The following is a 26,172-nucleotide window of genomic DNA, read 5'->3' as shown; positions in this document are numbered from 1 at the left end:
CCCCCTTTAAAGAGCTGTTTTAAGACTCTGACATCTACTTATCCCATCCACCCTACCAGCCCGGGCCACTACTGACCTCTAACATATTCACAGCATTTGTGATCTCCTTTTTCAAGTTTTCTTCAGCCAGGTCTCGGGACCTCTCTTCAAGCTTCACTCTTTTGTCCAAGGTAAACAAGTCACACTTAAAACCTAGAGACAGCCTCAGAAATTCAGCCTGTTGTGGGAGAAGAAAAGATTTCTGAGGAATCCAAGTAATGCAGAAGTTTAAGTAGATTTGGACACTTGGGGCTATATCCTGTGACCAGAGTTTAGGAGAGATACAGAAGAATAAGTGAACATGACCCACTTCCTTAAAGCAGGTCTTCCCATCTGTAGTGATGGTGGGAATGTTCTGCAGCCAGGAGAGGTGACATCCTGGCAGCACACTGCGCCATCTGTGCCTTTTGACAAAACTGTCTTAAATCAGTACATTCTGCCTGGGAGGAGGTCACAGCTATGCTCCTTCAAGCTTGCAAACAAATGTCACAGTAGTGACAAGTCTTTGTTCAATTTTACAGATTTCCACCTTTCTCCATCCCATCTCTTGCAAAAATTTCCATTAGGCTTGGAAAGAGAGTTCAGAAGTTAGCCTACAGAAATACATCCAGTTGAAGCTGGATCATTCTTTTACGTAGGAGAAGATATTAATCAGAGTTTATCTACAAGATCTGATATCTGAGATACTTCAGGATACAAGCAGTTGAGACTTACCTCCACTTCCTTCTCATTTTGGGAGTCACTGTAGGAGAAGAAAAAAGAACCATGAATAAGACTGTGGCTTTAAATTCATACCTGCAGGTGATCACTGAAAGTCAAAGCACTTACAGCTCATTTTGCTTGGTTTTATCTCCTTTAATGCCACCTGCAGTTGGTGAACTCCCTGAGAACAGAGACAAAAAACCCCATTTTCAGACCAAAGTGAAAAAACAGCCTCCCCAAACCAACCTATGAGAGTCTTTTAAGCTTCCACAAAAGCCCCCGGTCAAGATTTCCAGTGTTAAGCTTTCACCACTGAAAAGAACTTGTGTGCCTCAAGCACCACAGCACTACCACTTGTACAAAGCCCCAAAAAAGTCAGTTGTTCAAGGCACTTCAGCTGGCATCTTATTAGCACAGAAATGGTCAATGGCAGGTTTTTGCTTTAGGGTGTTATGCAATTTATATATTATACTACCTCACCAGCTTTTAGTGATCTCCAAAGGCAAAAGAGGAGGTGATTTGAAAAGTGAGTGTGTCTAAGGAGAAACAACATCCTGCTCCTCCATATCATGGATAGCACAGAGATGCTTCTTTTACAAATCTCTGGGGAGAACAGGAGTGCCAGAACTGTTTCAAATATTCCAACTCCTTTGCAGCTAAGAATTTTCCTCCTGCCTAGAGAAACGTGGAGCTGGTTAGATCAGTATCTGCAGAACTAAGAGCAAAATTTGCATGACACCAATGCTCTTGTCTTCATTTTGATCTCCAACTGCAGGTACCAAGGCCTAAAATGAAAGCCTCTGATTACACTTGGTGTGGGACAGGCAGCTCCCTGCACCTCTCTACACAACTCTGAACTCAGCTTGTGCTCCAGTAATATGAAGGTGTTCAACAAAACCCCCTCACCTCTCCTGCTGGGAACCACTGCTGGAGCTTCCTCACTCTGCTCTTTATTAGTTTTCTTCTCCTGGTCCAATTCCTAAAGGCACAGCAGAGCAGTTACAGCGAGGGAGCAGCCACACCACCCCTGGAGGGGCTGTCCCCTCCTTTGTCACTGTCACCAGCACTCTTACCGGGTCTTGCCTGGAAACATTTTCCAACGCAGGCTTGTGTTCTTCCATGGCCAGGCAGGATTCCTTCTTCATCTGACTTGGTCCTGTGGAGAAACAGTTCTAAATCCACATGTAACGATTAATAAAACACGCCAACTGAGCTAAAAAACTGCACCAAATGCCATGAAAGACCACTGAGAAAAAGAGGAGGCAGCAGAGAACACGATAAAGAAGTAGTGTGATGATAACTATGATTGGAAAAAATCCCCATAAGAAGTGTTATATGTCTACAGCTGAGAATACAATGTACTTCTTGTACTTGAAGATGCAAGAGTTACAGTAATATTCCCTTGGATAAATAAATTTTATTATTTTCCTACCAGCATGGAGGTTTTTGTTGTTGTTGGTATGTTTGTTGTTTAAAGTGGCAGCTTTTAATTAATATTTATACCTTTAAAAACATCTAGAATATTGTTTTCTCCTCTGTTTATGTAGTCACACACAGCTGTGAGCCAAAGAAATGGCACAAGGGGGAAAAAAACCAAAACCAGAAAAACTCCAACTTTAAGTTTGAAGCCTGCAAGGGGAGATTTATCAGTTCTAATATTAGGAACACTCTTTTCAGACATGTGCAACAGATAACTGGATTCTCAGACTTTAAAGCTATTGAAATATCTTTAAATTTGTTCTGCATATCTGCTTCCTCTTAGCCAAAGGCACCTGGACCATGTATGAAAATTAATAGTAGAGGGAAATCAGTAGAAAGAAAATGCTTTTAAATGAAAGGACAGAATTAGATTTCAGGAAGATAGTACTGAGGAGAGAAACAAAACCAAACAAGAACTGTAGTCTTATATTGAGGTAAAGTTTAAAAAAAATATTCCAAATAAGCATGCACAAGTATTCTGTGCTGCTTATTCAGATCAGCTTCACAAAACCAGCTTAAATACAGTGTGTATACATGCTCCAGTTTTGGTTTTATAGTTGTTCAGTGGAAGAAAACCATCAGAGCTGGTAAGAATCTGGTGGCTCTAGCAAAGACAGAACAGTACTCAAATCTCTCTACCCTCATCTCTCCTCTTGACCCATCCCAGCTTCTTGTGCAACAGACTTGAAAGAGAGGAAAGTGCTTAGTGGCACTCTCGAACTAAGTAACTGTTTAAATGCATAAAAACATCTTTTCTCCTGACAAAATGGTTTGGGATTTTGTGCCCATGCACTGTTTTGCCAGCTGAGCAAGCCCCAAGATCTCCCCAAGCTGTTTCATGCTCCCTTGCCTGCAGTGCTGTGGTAAGGGGGGGGCAGTAAAAAACTTTATTCCTACTCAGCTTCAGGGAGGCTTGAGAGCACTGGCAGGTGAAAACACTTGCAAAAATCTAAATTCTCACATTGTTGCTCTTACTCAGCTTCCTCATTTCAAACACGTGCTGGAAGCAAACCATTTCCTCAGTGGGTGAGTGGCAGGCAGTGCAGCAGCCACGGTACCTGACATGGGAGCAGCTGGGTCCTTATTGCTGTTTGTCTCCTTTGCCACGGGAGCTGGCACATCTTCCCCTCGCTCATGTAAGCCCTTGGATGATCTTTCCTCCATTACAAGGCAACCTGCAACACCAGACAGCAGAAAACACAGCTTTTATTCTTCAGTAAACACACAGACCTGGGCACATCCAGGACTTCTAGTGCCCCAGGTTAAGGACTCACCTGGTACCGGTGCTGTGCTTCCCACTGAGGATGGAAGAGCTTCTTGGGCTGATGTTAAGTGATCACTGCCAAAACAAAACCCTTTCAGATACTCATCACATGATACAGACCTCAATAAAGGCTTTTAAATCTTGCACAAGCCCTGACCTGGATGGGATCAACGTGGCTGGTTGTGTTGACTCCTCACGGTCAATCTTCAGAGAGAGAGAAAAGAGTTAGCATCAGAATGATAACTGCCAGTATAAAACTAGTATGTCAAAACTTGACCTTTCCCAGCTGTGCCTAAACTATTCCAGCAGTGAAGAACTAGCTGGCAAGTTCACAGATTCACCCACTAGTCTAAAGCCATCTCTGAGATGTGTTTTTGTTCCTGACTCCACGGTTTGCTCCTAACTCGCATCTTCAATGACCAACAAACGTGTTACTGTGCCACCACTGCTCCATCTTAACTCTGTGCCTCAGGAGAGATCCATTTTCAAGGTCTGGAGCTCAAAACCTACAAACGAGGTGCACAGATCTTCACTTGGCTGTAGGGATCAGACTCATTGGGTAAATAAATGTGCCAATAGTCACAGCATGAGCAAGCAGGTGGTTCAGAACACAGCAAACTTGTGTGCTGTGTTGTATATCTTAGTGACTGCCTCTGAAGGGATCCAGTTTTACAATAAACCATATGTAACAATTACCCAGCCCCTTCAGAGGCCTCAAGCCTCCCTGGTGTGCAAACAGCAGAGGAACAAAGCAATTAAAAGCTGGCAGTTTTGCTCATGTTCCTCTAGCTGCCACAGTGTGGTTTTGGACCCGAGTCTTATCACATCACAGACAAAACCAATATCCTCTTGAGGCTTTTAATTTCGAGGGAAGTGCTATATGTGCCATATCCCTCTTCTGCATTTTGCCCTGGAAAGCTCCAGCTCGCTCATTCAGTTGTTGGGCTGGTCTCTCTTTATGGGTGAAATGATGAGGTTTAAAGGGTTAAGTTGGTAAGGACTTGTGCTGAATTACACCCACTGTTGAAGAAAAGTGCTGAATAGAAAACAAAACCAGCCCAAACCCACTCCTCTCTCCAAGAGGAGGAGGAACAAGGCCAGATAGCTCCCTACAAAGTAAGCACCCAAGAACACAACTGAAGTGTGTGGAGAAACAACAGAAAAACCACATCAGCAAGTAATTGCCTGTGTTCTGGTATCTTTCCTTCCCCCCTCAAATGCCCTCAGAGGACACAGGAAACCCAGCAAATGAGAACAGGAATTATCCAAGGACCCTGGTGACTCCTAAGAGTGACCAGCTGCTCCCAGCATCAGGAAATGCCTTTTCCCTCGTCCCTGCCCCGTCAGAGCTGGGCTGCTCTTGCACAGCCCTGGCCCAGCTAGGTGGATGCTTCCCCTAATGCAAATTCAGGCTATTTTTATTATTGTTATTTGAATTCTCTCAGAAGTCAGAGGAAGTTCAGCAAAGCATTTGCCTTGTTCAGGCCATTGGGTCTGCAGAACTACTGGGGCAGGAGAATACCATCGTGTTGAAAAGAAAAGAAATCTAAAGGGCTTTTAAAACTAACACGCAGCACCCAAGTGAACAGAAAAGCCCTTGAATCACCTAGAACTGACTGAAATTATACATTATGCTACATTACCTGTCCCTGCCCAGATGGGCTCATGGTCAGTGGTTTCTGTTTGCAATGAAAGAAAACACTCAATTCAGTTTTTTAGAACCCTAAGCTGGATGCCAGGATTGTACACTCCAATGGAGTCCACATAAAGGGAAAAAAAATCCCAGTTAAAGAGAAGCACCACATCCTAGATTTCTTAGTAAACCAGAGTCACACAATGGTTTGGGTTGGAAGGGACTTGAAAGATCAAAGTTCCAACCACTGGAAGGGACATCTTCCACTATCCCAGGCTGCTCAGACCAATATGCAACCCGGCCTTGGACACTTCCAGGGATGGGGCAGCCAGTGCCAGAGCCTCAGCACTCTCACAGAAAATTCTGTTTACACAGGGCATTGGAGAATGGCACAGTCCTTCAATGAGGAAGAAAAGCCAAAGAAGATCCTGAAGCCCATCTCTAATCACGTTTCCCACCTCCATCCCTCTGATTAGCATAATAATCCAAGGGTTTTCTATCTCAGCCCATGAATTCTGGCCACAGTCTGATACAACTCCTCCCAAACAATCACTAACATTTGGAAGACCTGTTTGGTTTTCAGGCTCTGGTATGATTTCCACGTTTATAAAGCTGAACAAAAAGCCCAAGCTTCACTTGGCTCTCACAAGTGCTCCTTTATTAAGTAGCCCCCGAACTTCTACAGTGACAATGATTTGACACAAATAATTTGAGTTACTTATAAGCTGATCTGCTCAAATACATCTGCAACTGCAGAGTAATAAAACTCCAAAGAAAACTAGGAGGCTTTTTGTATTGAACAAGGATATTAACATTTCCTACATGCCAGTGTTTAGAACAGATACTGGGCACACTCCATTTGCCTTTTCTCTGGGGCAAGCTTTAACATTTTCATTTCCCCCTTCAGAACATTCATGTGCAAGTCTTATACTAAAAAGTAGTAACAATAATGGAAAATGACATTTTTGAGCCCAGCTGAAATTACAGAGAGCCCCAGAGCAGCAAAGCACATGGCTTGCACAGACCTTTGCACAGCTCTGACTTTCAAGAAGGACTGGATAAAGTAGGAACCCTTGTGAGGATCCTTTTTAAGGGCACTTATGTAGTAGCAGCACAAGCTGGGAGTTCTTCATCTGCTCTACCCCACTGTGCTGAACCCCACAGAGTCCCCAGCAGACTTACTTTCTACCCACACTGCACTTTCTGCTTTGATTTACCACTACAACCAGACCACGCTGTACTAACAGGTACCACACACCAGACAGGATCACCCCGAGGCTGGCTGCTCTTTAGTCCCAAAACGTTATTTCCAGGTTCACAGAAACCACTGACCAATATTCTTCCACCATCCCCACCAATACAGGAGTTTATAAAGCTCATTAGGAGCCCTGTGTGCTGGAGCTGAGGTCTAGATTCCAACAGTGAGGACTGAGGCACAGCTCAGGTGTGCTGAGCTGCAGTTTCTCTTGCTGCTGCCACAAGGAAACTGCAGCTCAAGCTGTAGGTGCAGGATTCAGGGCAGTAGTGAAGGCATTGCTGGGTACACCAGCTGAAGGAAAGCTCTACAGCAAAGATGGCATTTTTCAGCTGTTACATGGTGCCCGTGGGAGAAAGTGCAAAGAAAGGCAGTACTCCCAGCTGAAGCATCCTGTGGCTCCTTGCAAGTGGAGTAAGAGTGAAAACACTCAGTTCTTCCCTGGCAGAACCAATTGTTACTGCAGAACCAGCACTGCCTCCAGCCTTGAAACCACATTTAAAACATTCCACTGCTAAAAGCTGACCCAGTTGCACGTGAACATCAAGACACTTAGTCTTATAACCAAGGTATTGCAGAAACATGCCCAAACAGAAGGGAACACCCCCCACAGCACCCTGTTGACTGGTGCCAGCTCCATCCACTGTGGAGCAGTGTTGATTTATAGCTGAGCCATCTGCACCTGGGTCTGAGCAAGGCACGAAATGCTCAAGTCTGCTCAAAACCACGTCTCAGGCATCAGAGCCAGCACTCACCTCAGCAAGTGAAGAGTCCATCATTGTAATGGAAACAGGAAGGTCTGCATCAGTGTAGTCATCAGCAGAGCATATTTTCCACCTGGCAACACAGGCTTTATTTGCATATTGCCCAAACAACAGAGAGATAGAGTGCCCATTTTCCTGAAGCGCATAACTGAAGTCACCACTCTCTGTGCAGTCAGTCAGCTGGTGTCTCAGGGAGAGACAAATTCATCACCAACATCAATCCCTCCTCCCCCGAGCAGAAGAACCACCACCAGTCCTTTTCCCAACCTCCTCCACACTGCACTATTCTACAGAAAATCAGTGACAAAAGCTTTGAGAGCTGCTGAGTCTCTTGCTGCAGACTGCCTGCTTCTGCACTTTCAGGAACATCCTCATCTTTTAAAATATTCACTGCAATTCACTTCAGCTTTCATAATCCCAAGCAGTTCGATCTCTATTTTAAAGATCTAAGGAGGCAGCTTGATGGGAAAGGACCCCAGAATTCCTGCTCTAAGCTCTGGTAAAAGAAGAAAAGTGACTCCTCAAAGCCAAGAGGATTTTGGGAATAATGGATAATGGGAGTGCCAATTGTGAGTTAAACATGGACAATAGAAAAGAATGCCTAAATCATGTCTCAGTTCTCCAGCATGAAATGGAAACCCCATCACTGTATTTGGCTGGTTACCAGCAGTTCCAGTAAAGAATTCTGGTAGCTGTGAATAGAAGCAAAGTGCTGCCCTGGATCCCCATGGGCTGATCACCGGGTGTCCAAGTACTCCCTCTAAGGGACGGCCCTGCAGCTGAACCCAGCACATGGGACCTGCTAGACCCTGTTGACTCTTCCCCCCTTCACCCCAAAAAGGTTATTGTGCCATCTTACCTGCATTCTCCCGATGTCACATCTGACCTGGACATGTGTCCCACATCATACCTCTCCAAGGTGCAGCTGCCAGAGCTGTTCCTGCAAGGTTGGTCCCAGCTGTGCCCAGAAGGGTTATTTGGGCAGGAGGTCTCCAAGGTCAGAGCATCTGTTAAGAAGGACAAGCATGAAGAGAGGTGCTCCTTTGCCAAGTTGGATTTAGTTACAAGACAATTTTTTGGCTAACTCTAAAATAATCAAGAAGCAGACCAACCAAGCAGATTTATAATAAGGCAACTTCTATCTTGGTAAGAACGGGTTTGGTTGTGTGGCCTCCACTTGTTGTGTAGATGGAGGGTTTGGCCAACTGAAACAACCCTCAGAGCAGTAGAATGCTCTGAATAAGAGCACGTGCAGCCAAGATAGATTTGCTTCCATTCCCATCAATAAGGCCTGGAATTATACTTGAACATTTATAGTCTGTGTGAGAAGAGGCTCTGTGTGGTACCAGCTCACTGCCGGGAGATATGCTTTCATGTGAAATCCCAAATGCAGCACCCTGCAACTCTGCAATGCATACAATGCATAGCTGTCAGTGGCTGCTTTTAATCCTCGTAAGGCTTGAGAGATGCAGGAAAAAGCAATGAGTACACTCTGGTGGGAAAGGTAGGGTGGTTCAGCTGGAAGAAGAGAAGGCTGAGTGGACACTGGCACAGGTTGCTCAGAGAAGCTGTGGTTGCCCCATCCCTGGCAGTGTCCAAGGCCAGGCTGGACGAGGCTCAGAACAACCTGGGATAGTGGAAGGTGTCCCTGCCCATGGCAGGGAGATGGAATTAGCTGATCTTTAAACTCCCTCCCCAAACCATTCTCTCACTTTTATTTTATTCTCAGTAGCTCTGTTACTGCTCAAGTTGTTAAACCAGGACTGACTGCCCTCAGCTCAGCAATCAAGGAGCAGGACATCCCAGGGTGTGCGATTCAGAGGGAATGGGAGGAACAGCACTCACACCCTTTAGGTCCAGACTGACAAGCATCCTCTCAGGTATATACTTGGATCTATGACTTATACCAGTAGTTCCTGAAGATTTTGGGAATTGTCTGTCAGGTTGACAGACAGACACCTCTTCAGGCCTTTCATTGCAAGCACTGTAATCATGGTTCAGATTCCTGGATTACATGCAGAAATAGGTTAAAGCCCACAACAGATTTTCCACACCCTAACAGCGCACTCAGCACTACTGAGACTGTTCTGCTGACTCTTTCTGTATTTCAAGTGAAAGACAAATGTCCAACATTACCAGGTCTTACCTAGCAGAGGGGAGCTGTGCCAGTGTGAAACACCCAAGGGCAGTGCCCAGGGAAAGCCAGAGTACCAGGTGGGTCCTTCATTCCATGGTCGTTTGGAGCAATGGAGCTGCTAATTGAAAAAATAACAAGTGCTGCTGTTCCACCACACTGAATACATTAATGCCACCAACTCCCCCCACACACAGGCATCTGCATAATGCAACACCAACAGTTACACAAATACATCTTCTGTGGCTTTTTTGTCTAGAAAAGCAGAAGAGCTCATATCTTTAACGGGCAGAACAGTTACAGGAAGAGGCAGGATAATGAAACTTTAAGCTTGCAACAAAATGTGTTGGCTCAAGCTAGGTCTGGAAAAAAAAATCCTCCAAAACCAGGCAAGATGAGCCTGAGAGGAGAACCAAAGTAGCCACTCAAACCCTGTGAAGAGGGTAAAAAGAAAAAAATCCTAATCACACTATTTCAGCCAAGCCAAGAGGTGCCATCTGAAGATGGCATCTGAGACAACTTCTGAAGCAACGTGTGCACAGCTAATTTTGACCTAATATTGCTTAAACAATGAAAAATGGAAAAGAAATTGGAAGTAGTGCCATCTTCAGACTCTGATCTTTATCAAAAAGCTCTTTATCACATATCTGGGTTGTGCTTCAGAGGCAGTGGGACCCAGGCTTCACAAAAAGGTTTGGAATAGGCTTTTGTACACATGTAAACACCTGCATGCATATACACAGATATTGATCTCAGATTACTTTCACTGAATGTTTAACCCAGCAAAGTTTCTCATGAGAAACATGATGTATTTCCCTGAGGTGATGAAGGGAAAAACCCCCACCCAAATAAACCCAGCATCCCATTTTAACAGGCTCAGCAATGATCACAGCAAGCACACTTACCTTCCCTTTTATGTGCTCAGCTAACGTGGGCAGCGGAGCGTAGTCAGATTCTAACTCTGCACAGCACTGTTGTAATAGAGAGAGTATAAGGCAGGCAGGTAAGGAAAGAAAAATAAAAAAAAAAAAAAAAAGAGAAAGAGCACTACACCACTGATTCTAAGCAAAACATAACTTTATCTTTCCAAGTGAACTACTTGCAGCTAACAGTTGCAAAACTGCAACTGCAAAACTCTGCAGCTGTTTCCCCTTGCTGCTTCCAGCCTTTAGTTCTGCAGACCCTTATGTACAAATATAAGTTTTATTCACGTGCAGACAGCCCAGTTTTGAAACTGATGCCCCTGTCACAGCCTAGGGGACATTTCAGGACCTTCAGTCTTTTAAATACCCTGTTGGTCTGTGTTGAATGCAGATTGCTCAGATCTTGAGCTGTAGCATTCCTTACTAGAGCCAGTTAGGAAAAAAGTCTCTCCACAATGTTTCTTCCTCCACCCCCTCCCAAAGTTGAAGCAAGTAATTTTATTCAAAGCAAAGACTCCAGAGTTATGTAATTTCCAAAGTATTTCTCCACAGAGAGCCACAAAGTTAATAACTGTTTCACTGCCTATTCCCATGTCTGGATACTGGAAAAATTAGGAGATTTTAAACATTTGTTTTCAAGCCTGTCTGTAGAAGTGAGGGCTGGCTGTGGGACAAAAGTCACACCAGTGGATCAGGGAAGGCTTCCTTCAGTTCCTTTTGATAGGATCACCAAGAATTCTCACAGTGCAGACCAACACCACACCTGTAAGTCCCAACACATTTTCCCAGAAGGCTGAATAAGGAAAATTACATGCAGATTTGTACATACAGCTTAGGCACCTGCTAGAAAAGATACCAGGTGCTGCCAAATTGCTTGCAGCTGGTCTCAGCTGTGTTGTCCTTCCACCAGAGCCCTTCCTGTGCAAGTCCACCTTTCCTGCTCCCAGCACCATACCTGGCACAGCAATTCACAGAGTCTCCTCTGCAGCAGTTCCCATCTCAGGGCATTAGCAGTTGCTATGAAGAGACATTTACAAGTCTAACAGGGCTCCTAACAACTTGGTAACAAGCAACCTGATGTCACAGCATCCCTAGCTACTCCTTGTCAGAACTTATGGTAGTTTGCATTAGTCAGGTGAAGCCTGCAGCAGCTTTTTCACAGGAAAAACACTGGACATCTTCACCTGCAGGTCAAGGGCAATGCTTCCCTGTGGTAGGATGCCACAGTTCCCTGTGGAAACAGATCCTTCACTTACAGATTAGGGGAATAAGAATATTTGGCCTTTCCACCTGACATCCTGTACAGAAGTTGTAAAGTCCATGGGCTTTGTATTTAGAAGCATTTTTCCTCTCTTCCCATGCAGGCAGGGGGTTGGAATGGGTAGGTGAGGAGGAAACCACAGCCCAGCCCTTCACTCAGAAGGGACACCAGACCTGTCTGCCTTTCTACAGGAACCAATATAAAGTGCTTTTATTCTTTCCTTCAGTGCCAGTGCCTTGTTTGTCAGCCCTGTTCTTCTTAATACTTTGCCAATTTTCCACACATCTGATAGTTTATCTACAGAAAGATTTCTGTAAAGTCACTGGAGTAATTTAAAGCCAAGGTCTTAGCTATTTTCATGGTGGTGGTGGTTCTTTGGGTGTTGAATTTTTTTGGGGGGGAGGAGGCTTAGTCACAGTGGCACCAGTCTTACACATCTGGGGTTCTCTCTCATCTGTTCAGAGCTGGGAAATGACAAACTATTTCCACTGTCATGCCTCTTGCTAAGAACAAAATAAAGCAGCTGCACTGTTTGTGGGAAGCATGAAAGCAACGTGAGCACACACACACGAACAACACCAAAACACAGGTCAGAAGGGGGCAAGCACAGTTTGGGGCTGTTTCTGCCATATCCGTGCAAAGTTGTGCCTTGGAGCTAAAGCAAAGGGTCCCAGGGAGTTTTTCTGGCAAGACAAACAGTGGTTCACATGGAGCTGTTTGCAATGCACACATATTTGTTGAGCATATATGGTAACTGTGTTCCTCAGAGCAAAACAGAGGGCTCAAATCAGTCAAATCCCTTTTCTGTAAGAAAGTGATCAGACTCCAGGGTTGAGAAAAAAAAAGAGCCACATGTTCTGGATTCAGACCTCTGCAATATTTAACTGGCCAGGTTATTGAGGTGCTGATGTCAGGAAGTGAGTAATAAAGAGGCAATATGAAGTTTCCATGGCTCCGTGGCAGAAGTTGCACGTGTACAAGGTAGTGACAGGATTGCTTTCCACTAAAGAGAGCAGCCTAACACCACGCAGCCAGTCAAAAACACAGAGCAAACAACAACAACCAGAACACAGAATGTACAAAAATCAAGTCTGTCTGTTCAGGAAGCTTAAGAAAGAGGGATGGCTTTGCTAGGGATAAGGTGGGAAACAGCACTTTTGGTAAAGGAGTACCTGTGCCATCTGTGGCATTACTGATCCCCCCCGAGGACTGGGGGTTTTATTGGGAGCTTCTGAAGCTTTGATGGATCCCACCCGCTTCTCTGCTCAGATGATGGCAGATCTCTTCAAGCAGAAAGAAAAGTAGGAAAAAAGGGGGGGAAAAAATCCCTAAACAACAAGCAAGACTCCACAGAGCATTTTACTGGATGACCTGCAGACCAGTCCTATTTCCCCTTGATGTAACTAAACCCTGAAATAGTTGCCCATGCAAAAAGTGAATGCTGGCACGTTGCCAGAAGTTACTCACTTTTGTGGTCTTCCACCTTCTCCTGAAGCAACTGGCAAGTGCTTGCTAAAGCTGCATTCACATCCCTGAGCTTCTGCTGCTCAGAAATGGCTTCCTCCAACTTGCTCTTCAAGGATGCTGCTTCTTCACAAGCAGAGTGAAATGCTTCAACTTGATCCTCCGCCTAAGCACAAAACAATATTTAGGGAAAAAAGAAAAGAATAAAAAAAATAAAATAAAGCAGCCTGGCTAGCACAAGGAGCCTCAACAGTTCATGTAAATGAAACCAAACTGCATCTGTTCTTTCTCAGGAAGTGATAAAGCTCCCTCTGAACTTCTGCATTTTTACGTTGGGGTGGACTGTGCATGGAAGCTATTTTTGGGTGCGTTTTTTTTCCCCCCCTCTTTTCTCTTTTTTTTTTTTTTAAGCCACCACAAATATGCAATGCTGCCTCTTTCATCAGCAAACTGTTGTCACCACCCCCTCAAATTTTACTTCCTCTGCTGGTTCCACTTTTGCAGGGAGGCACAGCATTGGGAACACGCGATTGCCTTCCCCGAGGGCACAGAGGGAACTGGGCTGCCCCTTACGTGCTTGCTGGCATCCTCCAGCTGCTTGGTGGCTTTTTGCAGCTCTAAACACAGGGCTTCTGCCTGGCCAGCAGCTTCTTCTTGTAGCTGTTTGGCAGTTTCTATCTTGTGCTGCCTGCGGAGCGAGAGACAGCAGAAACCACGGCCCGTTAGTGACATTTCAGAGCAGGATGGCCTCTGGCTGCTGGGACATGCACCAAAAGTCAGCTGTGACACGCTGCAGCTCCCCAGAATCCAGCACCAGGGAATCAAAAAGGGTTTTTTTTCACAGCAGGAAGGGGATGAAGGCTTTCTGTAATGTTTCTGGGTACCACACGGGGATCAGCAGAGAACTGACAAGAAGCAAGAGCTCAGTGGGGCAAGCTTTTGCAATTTGGACAACAGAATGCTTTCTCAGGGTTTGGGAGAAATAGTGGTTGGATGGATATAGAGGCAGACATACTAGAAAAAGATACCCAGGAGCTGTTACTGCTTCGCTGGATTGATTTCTTTGCATTTGACAGCAAGCAGATGCCATCAGAACTAGTGCTAAAGAGGATGGCTTTCAATGAAACCCTTCTTTTCCACTGCAGAAGCCCTTGCCCATTTCCTCTTTACCTCACTTCAGTGTTTTTTTTTTTGTTTTTTTTTTTTTTTTGTTGTTGCCGTTATTGCTTTTATCACAAACAATTTTGATAGAGAGACAGCTTTAAGAAACCAAGCCATCAGTATTTTTATCAGCTCTTTTCCAGGTGGAGGGAGAGCATGTAGTAGGTGGTTCAGGGAAGCTAAGTCAGGCAAAAGTATGGTACAACTGCTCTGCATCAGCTCTCAGGGCTGCCAAGCCCTGGGAACATCCTAAACCCAGGGACAGGGTTTGGAGCAACCTGGAATAGTGGAAGGTGTCCCTGCCCATGGCAGGGGCTTGGAATTGGATGATCTTTCAAGTCCTTTCCAGCCCAGGCCATTTTAAGATCCTATTTCTACGATCACAACTCACAGAAGGAACCATATGCCAAAAAAGTTACACCTGCATATTTAATGACAACCCATTGAAGCTACACGCCTGGGAAGTTGAGACATCATCTTCCCTGAGCCTAGCAACTGTATCCCAAAGCAAAAATACCTGCAAATAGATATTGAACAGCTCTCCTGCTTCACACAAACCCAGCAGTTGTTTTTAATGGCTGCACCTGCTCAATAGGCAGTGACCTCGTGCTTTGACTTCTCAGTCTGTGGTCTCCCTGGTGTTTTCAAAGACATCTTCAAGACCCTACATCAGTTCACACACAAACCTTAACTCCCACACAGTGTAGACCTTGGGCTAAAACCAGATCCACTCTCAAAAACAGAAGATCATTTACTCTGTGAAAAAAAATTCTTGAGAATTCAGTAGTCTTTGTTCCACTAAAAAACCCACCCCAAAATAAGATACTAAACAGATGAAAAACCAGAAAAAAACAAACCAAAACCAAACAAGACCAAACCAAAACCCAACCTCCTTCCCCTAAAGAAAGACACACATGCTTTGAAGGAGTACCTAGCAGAGAGCTCTTTCCTTAGGTGAAGCTGTTCAGTCTTGGTTCTCCTCAGGTTTCCTGCCACTCGAATAAAATCCTTGTCTAAGGACTCATTGCATTTTTCCAAAAGCTGGAGTTTCTGGGTCCAAAGATGTCTTTTTTCTCCTAGTTCTTGCTTGAGGGCCTGTGGAATTTTGAAGTTGCCATGTGGTTAGAGGAGGAGCAGATCCAGAGCCTCAATTTACATGGTGAGACTTGAGTTCCCTGTTCCACCAATTAATATCATCACCTACATCCCACACTATCAGAGTAAAGATAAAACTCAACCAGCAAGGTGCCCAGATACAGCAACAAAAACCATAAGAGAAAATTTTAATAAAGATCATTTTGCAGGAAGCCCTAAAATTGATAATTTAGGCTTCTGCAGCCCTTTCCTCAGAGTACAACTGAGTCCCCTGGTACCAAATTGAGTTTGCATTACAGCAAAACTAATGAAATATCCAAGAACCAATAAAACCTGTTTGTCATATATGCTTAGCAGATGATCTGTGCCAGGGATGACCCCTACCACAAAGGCTTTTAGATTAACCTCTGGTTTGTAGGAAGGAAAAGGGTAAAAATTAAGTGATAGGTAACAGTGAACTCTATTTCTCTGAACAATGACTTGCAGTATAAAGCCCTGAGAAGATGAATCCAATGCTCTCTCTCTGACCCTTCTCAACTGAAGACATGAAAGAGTGTCTTCAATTCTTAAAGAATGCTTAATGAGAGTCAAACAGAGGTCAGGAAAGAATGAAGTTTATATTCCTGGGATTTTGCAGCAATTCTAAGTGAAAAACATCAGTCTTACAAATATGGGCCATGTTATCTTGCAAGTTGGAGTCTGATGCTCATGAGCTTAAATAAAATAACACATCAAGTATCATGCTTAAGAAAAAAAAACAGGAAAAAAAGCAGGTTTTGCGGGTAGGGCTCCTAGGATGACTTCGGATGTGACCATGTGCAACTGCCCACATCCTGAGGGTCAGTTCCTCAGCCAAGGCAGGCAGCACTCACTCATAGAAATACCCCAATTTTGACATTTAAGTGGTATAGGCTCATCAGAGCATGTATACCAGTCTTATCTCCCAGAAGAAGGGTGAAAAAGATTTTGCTGTCACAATATATACTTAGATATACGTATATAGGCACAAAACTACAAGCACACTAAGTTGTCTTTATGCCTAATATCCTTTAAAAATGCTTTTGAAAATATGAAACCCCAGCAAAACATGTCCATAATAAATTTCACAGGAAATGGTGGGCAAGGCTTCTAGTGACAACTTTTGTTAATAAACTAATTAAACCTTGGACCATGTGCTTCCTCTGAGGCTGGAAGAAGCTACTTTGAATCTCTCTCCCTTTTTTTTTTTTTTATCTACTGGTGTTGAGCTACATGCACAAAATTTCACACATATCTGGTTTCTTCTGTCTAGGTGAAGATAATTTTTGACATGAAGTCACTTCCCATCACCCCTGGGGCCATAAAGGATGGGACTTTTTATTTTTAAAGGATTTTGTTCTTTCTTGATCCTCTGTTAGCTCAGTTTCCAAATACATCACTCTTTAGGAGCCAGAATAGGATTCATTTGCCACAATCAACTCCAACCCCCACACCAAAAGTTTTTCAGCTTCACATGTTTAACAGGAATATGATCCCAATGTGAATGTAACTTCACAAGCATTTTTCAGCTCTGACAACTTTGAAGGAGGAGGTTTTCAGTCAAGATCAAAAAGCTATAGCAATTCACGAGCCAGCAGTTTGCCAGAGTCTACCCAAAGTCACATCTGGGTGAAGAGAGTGAGACAATTGCACCTTCTCAAAGGAGAAGGTTTCAGGATTTAGCTGAAGAAAAAAAATGATAAAAAACCTGGCTCCAGGACTGGATGGCTCTCAGTGATTGCTCCAGCCCTGCCCAGAAAACATTAAAAGGCCCAGCTACAGCATTCTGTAGCACTAGGGGAGAAAAGAAGGGCAGTCCTCTCCCCAAAGAACCAACAGCCTCATGCAGCACATCCACTGGTGGCACCTGCTGTCACCCGATGGAGAGGGACTGTGGGGTTTGACATCCATTAGGGAGCTGGAAAACAGCATCAATGCACAGCTTGGGGTTGTGGGAGCATTTCTAATAACAGATCAGCAGAAAGGAGCAGGTTAGAGAAAAAGCTACATCCAATAAGATGGATGGAAATTGCAGAAGTTGTGCTGTTACAGGAGAGAGGAGGAGGGAACAAAAGTGTTTAGTTGTGTCCACAGGCACTTGCTACTACACAGGGAAGATATTTTGCCAGTACCTTGAGAAAAGTCTGTGCTTGCAAGCCTCAGTGGAAGAATGAGGAGTAGGAGAAACACATTATGCAAGATCAAGTTGTAAGACAAGGTTTTGTTGATTTTTTTCCTGTGGAATATACCCAGTCAAAGCAGAACTCTTCACCTTGCACAACAAAATAAACCCTGTGGAGGTTTTGATTTGGAAATTTGGTTATAAAGCCTCCTCTGCTATTTGGCCTGGTTCATCTTCCCTTTCCTTCAAGCAGAGTTTTAACTAAGGGAGCTCTTGCACAAAATAAGCCAGCAAGAGCACAGCATGTAAGTGGACAGCCATCACCCTTTTCCTCCTCAAAAAAACCTCAGTAAAAGAAGGTATTTCTCTTCATGCAGCCATCATTGCCCCACAGATGGACTCTGAGCTCCAGTAACAAACACACACAGCATGCAGCAGCAAGACACCCGCCTGAAGTTTTTGCACAGCCCCACCGTCCCACTAAATGCTCCAGAGAAACACTTACTCACCACAAGTTTTCTTTCCCAGGCTTGTTGCATATCCTCATCAGGATCTTTTACCCATTCTAATAAAGCCATGACAAGCTCCTCTGCTTCAGAGACTTCCTCTTGCTGAAAAACAATATAAATGCCAAAACAATCTCCCCAAACCCCATAATTTTTAGTGCTCATCTACAAGTCTGCCCAGAAGTACCCAGGATATAAATTAGTGTTAGAGTAGGTGCCAAATGATCTTGTTAAACTATGACACCCTCCAGTCTCAAACTATTCTTAACTTTCCAAAAGATGCAAACAATCCGATTATCAATGTCTGGAGAATTTCTAATTAAATAGCTGATCAAAGACAGCACCCTTATCCACGTAAGCTTTGCTACTGACCAGGTTTTTCATGATAGTCTTGAACTTTTCTCCTGCATATTCAGACCCCTGAAGCAAAAGCAGCACTTCACGGTCCAGTGTTTCATCCAGGGATGTCCGTTCAGTCCTGATAATCTTTGAAGAGATGGAAGAGCCAGCTAGTTCGTTTTGACATCCCCTTATTAGAAACCAGCAGCAGTGACATTTAGACTTTCCTGAAGTACCCCTGCTCTGGATTTACTGGAATAAGCTACCAAAACTCGAGGCTTGGAAAAGCTTTTTCAAAACCACAACATTGAGGACTTAAAAAACCCCACAAAAATAAAAAACCCCAAGCCAACCAAGCTGCTGAGTGATCCAGTGCAAATATTCATGTCAGGGTAGGCAAGAGGAAATCAGTAATTAGTTGTCTTTATTCAGAGGAGTCTTTGCCAAGTGATGAATAAGCAGAGCCCTTCCTTACAGGTGACTCTGGAGTCGTGTCTCTCTGCAGCGTTTGAAGGGCAAACACAGTGACTCACTGGGGCTCTGGGGAGCTGCAATATGGGATGATACCTCAACTTTCCAAAGCTGCCAAGCCAAGCCTACCTCTCCTTTCTGTGCCTGAAGTTATCACCTATTTGTACATTTTTGTTGTTGTTGTTGCTATATGTGCTAAGTCTTTGCAAATGCACCTCGTACAAAAATAAGCAGAAATCACTCAGCAGCATCTCTCTGCTGTGCTGCATGGCTTGCATCTGAAGGGAAAACAGCACACAGGGAAGGATGGGACTCCATGGATTGTCTAAGGAAATGGGAACACAATAGCTCACCTTAAAACCAAAACCATAATTGTAGCAGGATGCTCTGCCTAAACTGGGCATAAAACATCTTCAGCAATACCCTACTCACAAAAATTATCAGTGATGGATTTGTGTGGGGGTGGGGGGAAAATCATGCTGGTGTTGGAGAATGCAAAGACCAGCCTGATTCCTTGATCCCAAAATTAAAAATTCTGAGGATGTGAAGAACAATATTTCCTGGCAGAAACTGGCACCAGTGAGGAAGTGGCAGGAGAAGCTCCTGACAAAGGACCCCGCTGAGCTGGCACAGCTGGTCTGGAAAGATCTGACAGTCAATCACTCCATACCATAAAAACCCAGTCCCACTTTTTAAAGTCTGGGCTTCTGACACACCCTTCTAGCAGGGTGTGTGTGGACATCCCTCCCTCAAGTAGGGAGGCCTCTCAAAGTTATACAGAAATTTGCCCATGTTCATCAACATGGGTGAGTAATAAACTCTATTTAATAATTATTAGTCTGGAAATTGTTGGTTTAATAACTAGTCCTCTGTACAAGTAGTTATAAGTAATTCTGATTAAAGTATTTTAACCTAATCATTATGTTCTATTTAGATAAATATCTTATTTTATTCATTTAAATATATTTGTTTTGCCATCAGAGATGCTTATCAGAGTTTCCTAATAGTACATCAAATTAGGACCCAACAGCTTTTTCAAGATGCTCACTCTAATGCTGAATTTCCTTTCTCACTACAGTTGACTTCAAAGAAAAAGAAGTCTCCTCTTCAACAAATGAAAAAAAAATCATTGTTCATGTCTGGTGTAGGCAGCACAAGAAGCAGACTGTCAGTTACTTTCTGCAGCATAAAAGCCTTTATACATTAGAAAACTGATATCTTCTCCCACCAGTCTGTTCTTCTGCCAGCTAAATGCATGACCCAAGTTCCTCCAGATTTACTTGGTAGAGAAGAGGGGTGTTGGAACTGGATGACCTTTAAGGTTCCTTCTAACCCAGGCTGTTCTAGGATACTATGATCTAATACTTTATATCTGCAAGTGTTTTATTTGCTCTTTCTTTGGACTTTCTCCAAGGTGCATGGAACAATATTGCAACCTTCTCATTCTGTGCTTACACACTAGGATTAATGCCTTCAAATTCCAGAGTTATCTAATCATATGCAGGCAATGAGTTTTGTTCTGCCTCTGCTGATGCAAGACAACTGGGAAGAGATTTAATTTAAGGTTTAATTCATACCTCAGAAGACTCTGCAAGCTCCAGTTCACAGCGCAGTGTACTCATCCCTTCAGGAATATCACTGTTAAATTTATACAACAACGGGAAACTCAACCCATTCCTAAGAGAAGCAGGAAAAAAGTTACCTATCAGCCTATTTTGGATTTCTGATTAATTGTCTTTTCTGATTTGGCCACAGTACTCACGAGATCAGCTCTTGCTGCATGTGCTGGATGCTCTCCAGCAGTTTGTTCTTCTCATCCCGCAGTGTCTGAAACATCCATGGGGTTTGGTGAGAGGCTGACTTTGCCATGCAGAATCAGCCAAACCCAACCCAACCCAACCCATACCTCTATGATCGAGGAACACTCCACAATGGTTAACTTGAGTTCCTTGATGTCCTGCTCCTTCTGCAGAGATTGTTGAGAAAAAAACAACAAAAACATTATATTCCATTGTCCATCACAGCAATAAGATGTTTGGTTTAGCTTGAGCAGCAACCTGATTATGACATAAAAATTGTTGTGAATTTAAAAGAACACAGTGGGTTACCTTGCACATTAACTAATAGAAAGCATTCAGATGACCTTTTCTACCTAAATTCTGAAATAAAGGAGACAAACCCTCTTTTCCAGGTATTGTACTTTAATTTATTACTCACCTGGTTTCAGGTCCAACATATTAAACTAGGCAAAAGCACTCTAGTTTTAACTTAAAATATGGCCTATATTATATGTCAGCATGAGTTTTAATCCCAACTGACCCTTCAAGCAAGTTACAAGGCTTCAAGTTTATTTCATTTTCATTATTAGAGTGCAGCACTCTGTAGATTGCACACAACCTAACAGAAAGGCTGAAAAAGAGTCAGCCCTCATGGTGGGGGTGGGGAATTGGTAGAAGAACCACCTTTCTTAGCAACTAGCAGTGAGCTCCAGTCAGGTTATGCCATTCCAATAAAAGACACTGCACAGACAACAGAGAATTTATAAGAGAAAATAGGAAATTAGAGTAGGAGCTCTTGTCCTCTCACACTTTCATGAGCTCTTCCTACCCTTTCTTTAAAAATCATTGAGGCTTTCGAAAGAGTTGAAGTGCACAGAAAACCAGGCAGGAAAAGTGAGGCTATAGAACCAGATTATCCTAAGCCAACAACTAAAGTCAGTTTTCCACACCAGTTTCTTCAAAATTATTCCAACCACTCCCATTTATCCACATGTAAACTATCAGTCTACCTTCAAAATTCCCATTTAGTCAATGGAGTAAAAGAACCTTGTTGAAATAAAATGATACTACAGAGCTCACAAAAGCTTTGGATCATTCAAGTAGGAGAAAGTGAAAGCTACTTTTTTTAAAAAAAGAATTTAGTAAATTTGTGCCCTTAAGCTGCTTCTGGAAAAACAACCAACCAAAGAAAAACTATTAAGACACTCAGTACAAAGTTATCAGCTGGATCACACCAAAGTTCAGTTCTCTTTTTTGGTATTTGAATTCAGCTGCAGTCACTTTCCAGGGACTCCAAGAGTCATATTTTATCAGGAGATTTATAGCATGTTCTGCTAAGTAGAAACACCACTGGCATATAATAATTCTTTGCATAATTCATGAATCCAGATAATGCTAGCACATTTGTATGGTCTATCTTTATTTTCTAGAATAAAATGCATGTTTAGAAACATCTGAAATGTTCACTCTTCAGTAAAGCCTAGATAATTACACAATAAAAGGACAAATTTCCTTTTCCATTCGGCTCCCCAGCACCTTTTCTAAATTGACACAATTTCAATAAAAGACATGAAAGGAAAGGCCTTCTGTAGGTCCCTGCTGAACAAAGTAGCCTTTAGAAGTTTCTGGACATTTTGTCTGAAGTTTGCAAAAAAAAAAAAAAAAAAAAAAAAAAAAAAGAAAAAGCAAGCAAAATCCTGAAACCTTTAATTATGCTGACTCATAGGCAGGTCCTAAAGTAGAGCTCGCCTACTTTGAAGCCATTTATAGGATCAGGTTCTGCAGTGTGAGAAGAGTAAAAATCAAAGTGCCACAGTGAATACTACTGCCTTGCCTTTTTACAAATCATCCCATCAGTACAGACCTGGAACCTGGGCCACTGGAAGCGGTCCCTGCCTATGGCAGGGCATTGGAACGAGGTGTCATTAAGGTCCCTTCCAACCCAAATTATTCTGTGATTGTGTGGTTTTCAGTTGGCAATGAAGCAAAAGCAACTAACCTGGATTAGGCTGGCCTCTTTATTCACCACAGTGCTCTCATAGATATGAGCTTGGATCTGAAGAATGAAAAGATCAAAAGTAAACCCAGCCATCATTATAGACCAGAATAAAAGTCTGTTCCTATTTCCTACTAGGAAAGGAAAAAGAGTATCAAATGTTCCTTGCTTAGAAAAAGCAAATTTTTCTTTGAATACCTTGTGTGGTGTTTGTTTCAAAGTACAGATCTTGTATCCAGCAAAGAGTGAAAGCATTCTTAATTTTCAGTCACTTTTGTTTCCTCTCATCTGTCCAGGTCAATATTTTCAGCAACATCTCTCAAAGCATGACCTCAATGTATTTTCTTGAATAGTGAGGACAAGGTATCAAAAAAAAGTTTAACTTGGAGGAAATAATGAAACTGTGGATTGTTTCATCAGCCTAGTTTTTAGCTTCAAGACAGCAACTTGGTGAAAGCTGTCACACTCTCCAAACTACTACTTCAGTGCAGTCCTTCAACATAGAGAGGTTCAGGACTGATTGCCTTCTAGCAGCAAAAATTCCTCCTTCACTAGACCCAAGTAAAATCCAGGTTGACTTTTTATTCCTCTCAGCTTTGAAATTGCTTACTTGAAGCTGTGCTGCTTTTTTCGACAACTCCAAAATCTTCTTTTGCAGCCCGTTGGTGTCCATGCTATTCCTAATAATCTAAACAAGACACAGAGTGTTTAGGCACAGCTGAATGGATTGACAGCTTCTCCTTGAAGAAACCAGGCAAAAATGACATCTCCACCCCCAAGCTGCTGCCTACTCTCAAGCACTACCAGCATTTTTGCACATACATTGCATCTGTTTGCCCCACCAAAACTGCTTCTGCTCCTTTTCTCACCCAGAGCACTGGTAAAAGAGAAAACCCCTCAAAATGTGATTTATAACCACTGCCAGACCTGGAAAGCTAAAGTAAAGTCAGCCCTGCAGCATGAGAATTGTTTTCAGAAAGATGTGGTTTAATTGCTATTTGGACTAAGGAGCTTTGCAGAAAGATGATCTTAAGGTGTTTCTTTTCTTTACTGTGTTTGCTTTAACCTGTTTCTCCATTTCCCCCTGAATAGGCTGAAATTCAGTCTGTAAGCAAGCATCAAAAAAGTTTATCACCTGATAAGAACTGGTTTATGAAATTGTTGCTCTGATGCAGAAAAAAAAAGAAAGGATGAACAGCTCTGAAAAAAATCAAGCCTAGGGATAACTCTGCTAATGGAGCTGCATTCCCTAAAAAACTCCTGTAGGTCCTTAGCCAGTGTCAATGGATCCATCTGTGAGTGGAAATCCCACCCAAAACATTTTTTTATAAATTATTTTGGTTACTTATTTTTTAGTTACAGCCCTATACAAGATTCCTCCTTTGGATCTTAAGGGAGGAAAACAGAAGTGAATTTGAAATGATGAAGTGTTGGATGTAGATTGTTTCAATATAGATTTTGTGTATTTATAGTTGTGGGAACCAGAAATACATGGAATTTGCCTATAAATCTTGGAAAAAAGGTGCTGTGGCAGGGGGAGAAGTAGTTTGACCCTGTCCCTATACTTCCCTAACCACATACCCTTACTTACCCAGCAAGTGGAAAATATGAAGCACAGTGCAACCTCAAGATATAAAATTTATGACAAATCAGCCTTTTAAAGCTTTAGATATTTTGATAAACTAATTAGCATGCAAGGCTTCAAAGCGTGACAAGCATTTCATTTCTTAATGGCAAATTTTAGCTAGGCAAGAAGATGTCAAATCATGATTTATTTTACCTCTTCCTGGAGAGAAGTAACTTTGATGTTGAGAGACTGATTTTCTTTTTCCTGATCAAGTTCATGGGAAAAAAAAAACAAAACAAAACAAAAAAGAAAATAAATAATAGAAAAACAGAAGAGTTGGTTTTAGCATGTAAGCAACAGACCACGAACACATCCACAGCTGTGGTGTTGAATCCCTTTGTTTCAGAGAGCACACAAAAAGGGGAGAGCTGAGGCTGGTGCTTCACTAAGGCACAGAGAAGGTCTCAATCCTAATTTTTAACAGCCTGAGCAGCCACACCACTGTTACAGCAAGGTGTGAGGTGCTGTACAGGGGAAACAAGAAGGAAAAACACCTACTAGCTGTCTGTTCTGCCAAAGAATCTGCTCTCTTTTCTCTTCTGACACGTTCAGGTTGTTTCTTGCTTCCTGTAGCTCTTCTTCCAGGGATTTGGCTCTCAACACAGACTGCTGGATGCTGCACAGGGGGAAGCAAATCCAGAGAAACTTCAGCCAGTTAGTGTTGGTTGTTTCACTAGGCTGGAAACAGAATATTTTTAGAAGCCACCAGGCACTTATTTTTTGGCATGACACTTAACAGAAGAGCAACAATCAAGTTTAAGCCCATAATTTCTGTCCAGGAAGCAATCCCATGGTTCTGCTTCCTATTTATCACCCTCTTCCAGCCTTGCAGTGAGGAATGAAACCCCATCCAAGACAGGTGGATGCAAGCAAAGCTATGTTGAATATCTTCAAAATACAGCTTTTTACAGTTCAACATATCAAGTTAACTGAGCACAAATTCATCTTTACAACACTTCATGGTTTACAGCTGGAGAAACCATTTCAATTCAGTATTCAAGGATGAGCTCTACACTTTTTTCTTACCCTAATCTGCTAAACACCAAACCATATATTAAAGCAACAGGCAATGTCATTTTCCAAGCTAACTTGATCCTGCAGAGCATCCCAGAGCAGGGATATGGGCACATGCCCCATGCCAGCTACCCTGAAAAACTCTTGCCTTAATCTCCCCTGAAAAACCTGGGAACAGCTTGGCAGTGACCAATGTAATTGATTAGTGTAATTAATTACACTGACCAGTGTAATTAATTAGGCCAGATGAACACAACGAAAAATGGGCTCATACTCATGGCACTGATATGTCCCCAGGCTACAGAAAGGCTGAACAAGTGGCACAACTCACCCCAGTTCATCAAAAGTGCAGCAAAATAGTTTTTAGACACTCATTTTTCCTTTGCTTGGCAACAAGAATGTGGTCTAGGAATGGAAGTCTTCCAGTGCTCTTCTCTTGGTAATATTATGCCTTTTTAAAATATATATCTGTATATTGTTGCTGTTGTGATATAGTTTATTTGCTTTAGCCTGACCCCACACCACCACATGCTGCAGGAACCTGGCTCTGAGAGGAATAATTATATGAGAACCAGGGGAGATAGAGCAGAACAGCCAGGCAAGAAGGCTAAACCTTACAGATAGTGGATGAAGTCAAGAAAACCACTGTGATAAAGCAATGGTGAGGAGAAAAGCGTGAAAGCAAGGCTGGAAGATCACAGCTCTGCCCATGGCAGGCCTGGTGCCATCATGGTCCCCCACCTTTTTAATTGTTGACAGAGATGCTCATTATCTGCCAGGAGCTTGCTGTTGGTCTCATCCAAAGTTTCCAGGGTGAGCTTCAGCTTGTTATTCTCCTCCTGAAGCTTCTGGTTGTTGTACTGCAGGTCCGCAACACAGGTTATCAAGTCAGAGGTTTCCCTGTCCCAGTAACAAAGCCAGGAAAGAGTGAGAAAGGTCATTTTTATCTCCTTCAGACTTTTAGAAGATCCTACTGCACTGATGACAGCCCACAGAGGACTTGTGATGCTGCAGTGTGCAGCCATTTGCTCTGCATAGAGATAATGGAGCCAAGTCTGTTCTCCAGTTTTATGGGTATCAAGAACTTTTGGTTTAAAATATTTTTCTGCTCCCTACAACTGGAGTTT

At 42.9% G+C, this 26,172-nt stretch overlaps 1 protein-coding gene across 4 annotated transcripts in view; it reads right to left on the bottom strand.

The window, feature by feature from the left end:
* The window catches only part of IRAG2 (inositol 1,4,5-triphosphate receptor associated 2), a 36,352-nt gene that overhangs the window by 4,981 nt on the left and 5,199 nt on the right, over window positions 1-26,172 (bottom strand). The window contains exons 7-32 of one of the 4 annotated variants that reach the window (XM_032746442.3): window positions 25,787-25,945; window positions 24,530-24,647; window positions 24,185-24,235; window positions 23,015-23,092; window positions 22,408-22,464; window positions 20,537-20,596; window positions 20,393-20,457; window positions 20,208-20,307; window positions 18,193-18,306; window positions 17,824-17,925; window positions 15,011-15,174; window positions 13,492-13,606; window positions 12,922-13,084; window positions 11,149-11,210; window positions 10,176-10,241; window positions 9,283-9,391; window positions 7,996-8,143; window positions 7,128-7,209; window positions 3,642-3,688; window positions 3,495-3,559; window positions 3,279-3,395; window positions 1,815-1,897; window positions 1,648-1,720; window positions 868-922; window positions 754-781; window positions 77-217 (exon numbers count right to left, since the gene is read on the bottom strand). In XM_032746442.3, the coding sequence (XP_032602333.3) occupies window positions 77-217; window positions 754-781; window positions 868-922; window positions 1,648-1,720; window positions 1,815-1,897; window positions 3,279-3,395; window positions 3,495-3,559; window positions 3,642-3,688; window positions 7,128-7,209; window positions 7,996-8,143; window positions 9,283-9,391; window positions 10,176-10,241; window positions 11,149-11,210; window positions 12,922-13,084; window positions 13,492-13,606; window positions 15,011-15,174; window positions 17,824-17,925; window positions 18,193-18,306; window positions 20,208-20,307; window positions 20,393-20,457; window positions 20,537-20,596; window positions 22,408-22,464; window positions 23,015-23,092; window positions 24,185-24,235; window positions 24,530-24,647; window positions 25,787-25,945 (2,422 nt within the window). Of the gene's footprint in view, window positions 1-76; window positions 218-753; window positions 782-867; window positions 923-1,647; window positions 1,721-1,814; window positions 1,898-3,278; window positions 3,396-3,494; window positions 3,560-3,641; window positions 3,689-7,127; window positions 7,210-7,995; window positions 8,144-9,282; window positions 9,392-10,175; window positions 10,242-11,148; window positions 11,211-12,921; window positions 13,085-13,491; window positions 13,607-15,010; window positions 15,175-17,823; window positions 17,926-18,192; window positions 18,307-20,207; window positions 20,308-20,392; window positions 20,458-20,536; window positions 20,597-22,407; window positions 22,465-23,014; window positions 23,093-24,184; window positions 24,236-24,529; window positions 24,648-25,786; window positions 25,946-26,172 lie in introns of those variants that run through there. The other 3 variants (XM_072923729.1, XM_072923727.1, XM_072923728.1) reach the window with 3 other exon arrangements.

Source organism: Taeniopygia guttata, chromosome 1A (genome assembly GCF_048771995.1).
Source record: "Taeniopygia guttata chromosome 1A, bTaeGut7.mat, whole genome shotgun sequence".
NCBI lineage: Eukaryota > Metazoa > Chordata > Aves > Passeriformes > Estrildidae > Taeniopygia > Taeniopygia guttata.
The sequence above is the reverse complement of the archived record's forward strand: the minus strand, read 5'-3'. Positions and strand labels throughout refer to the sequence as shown.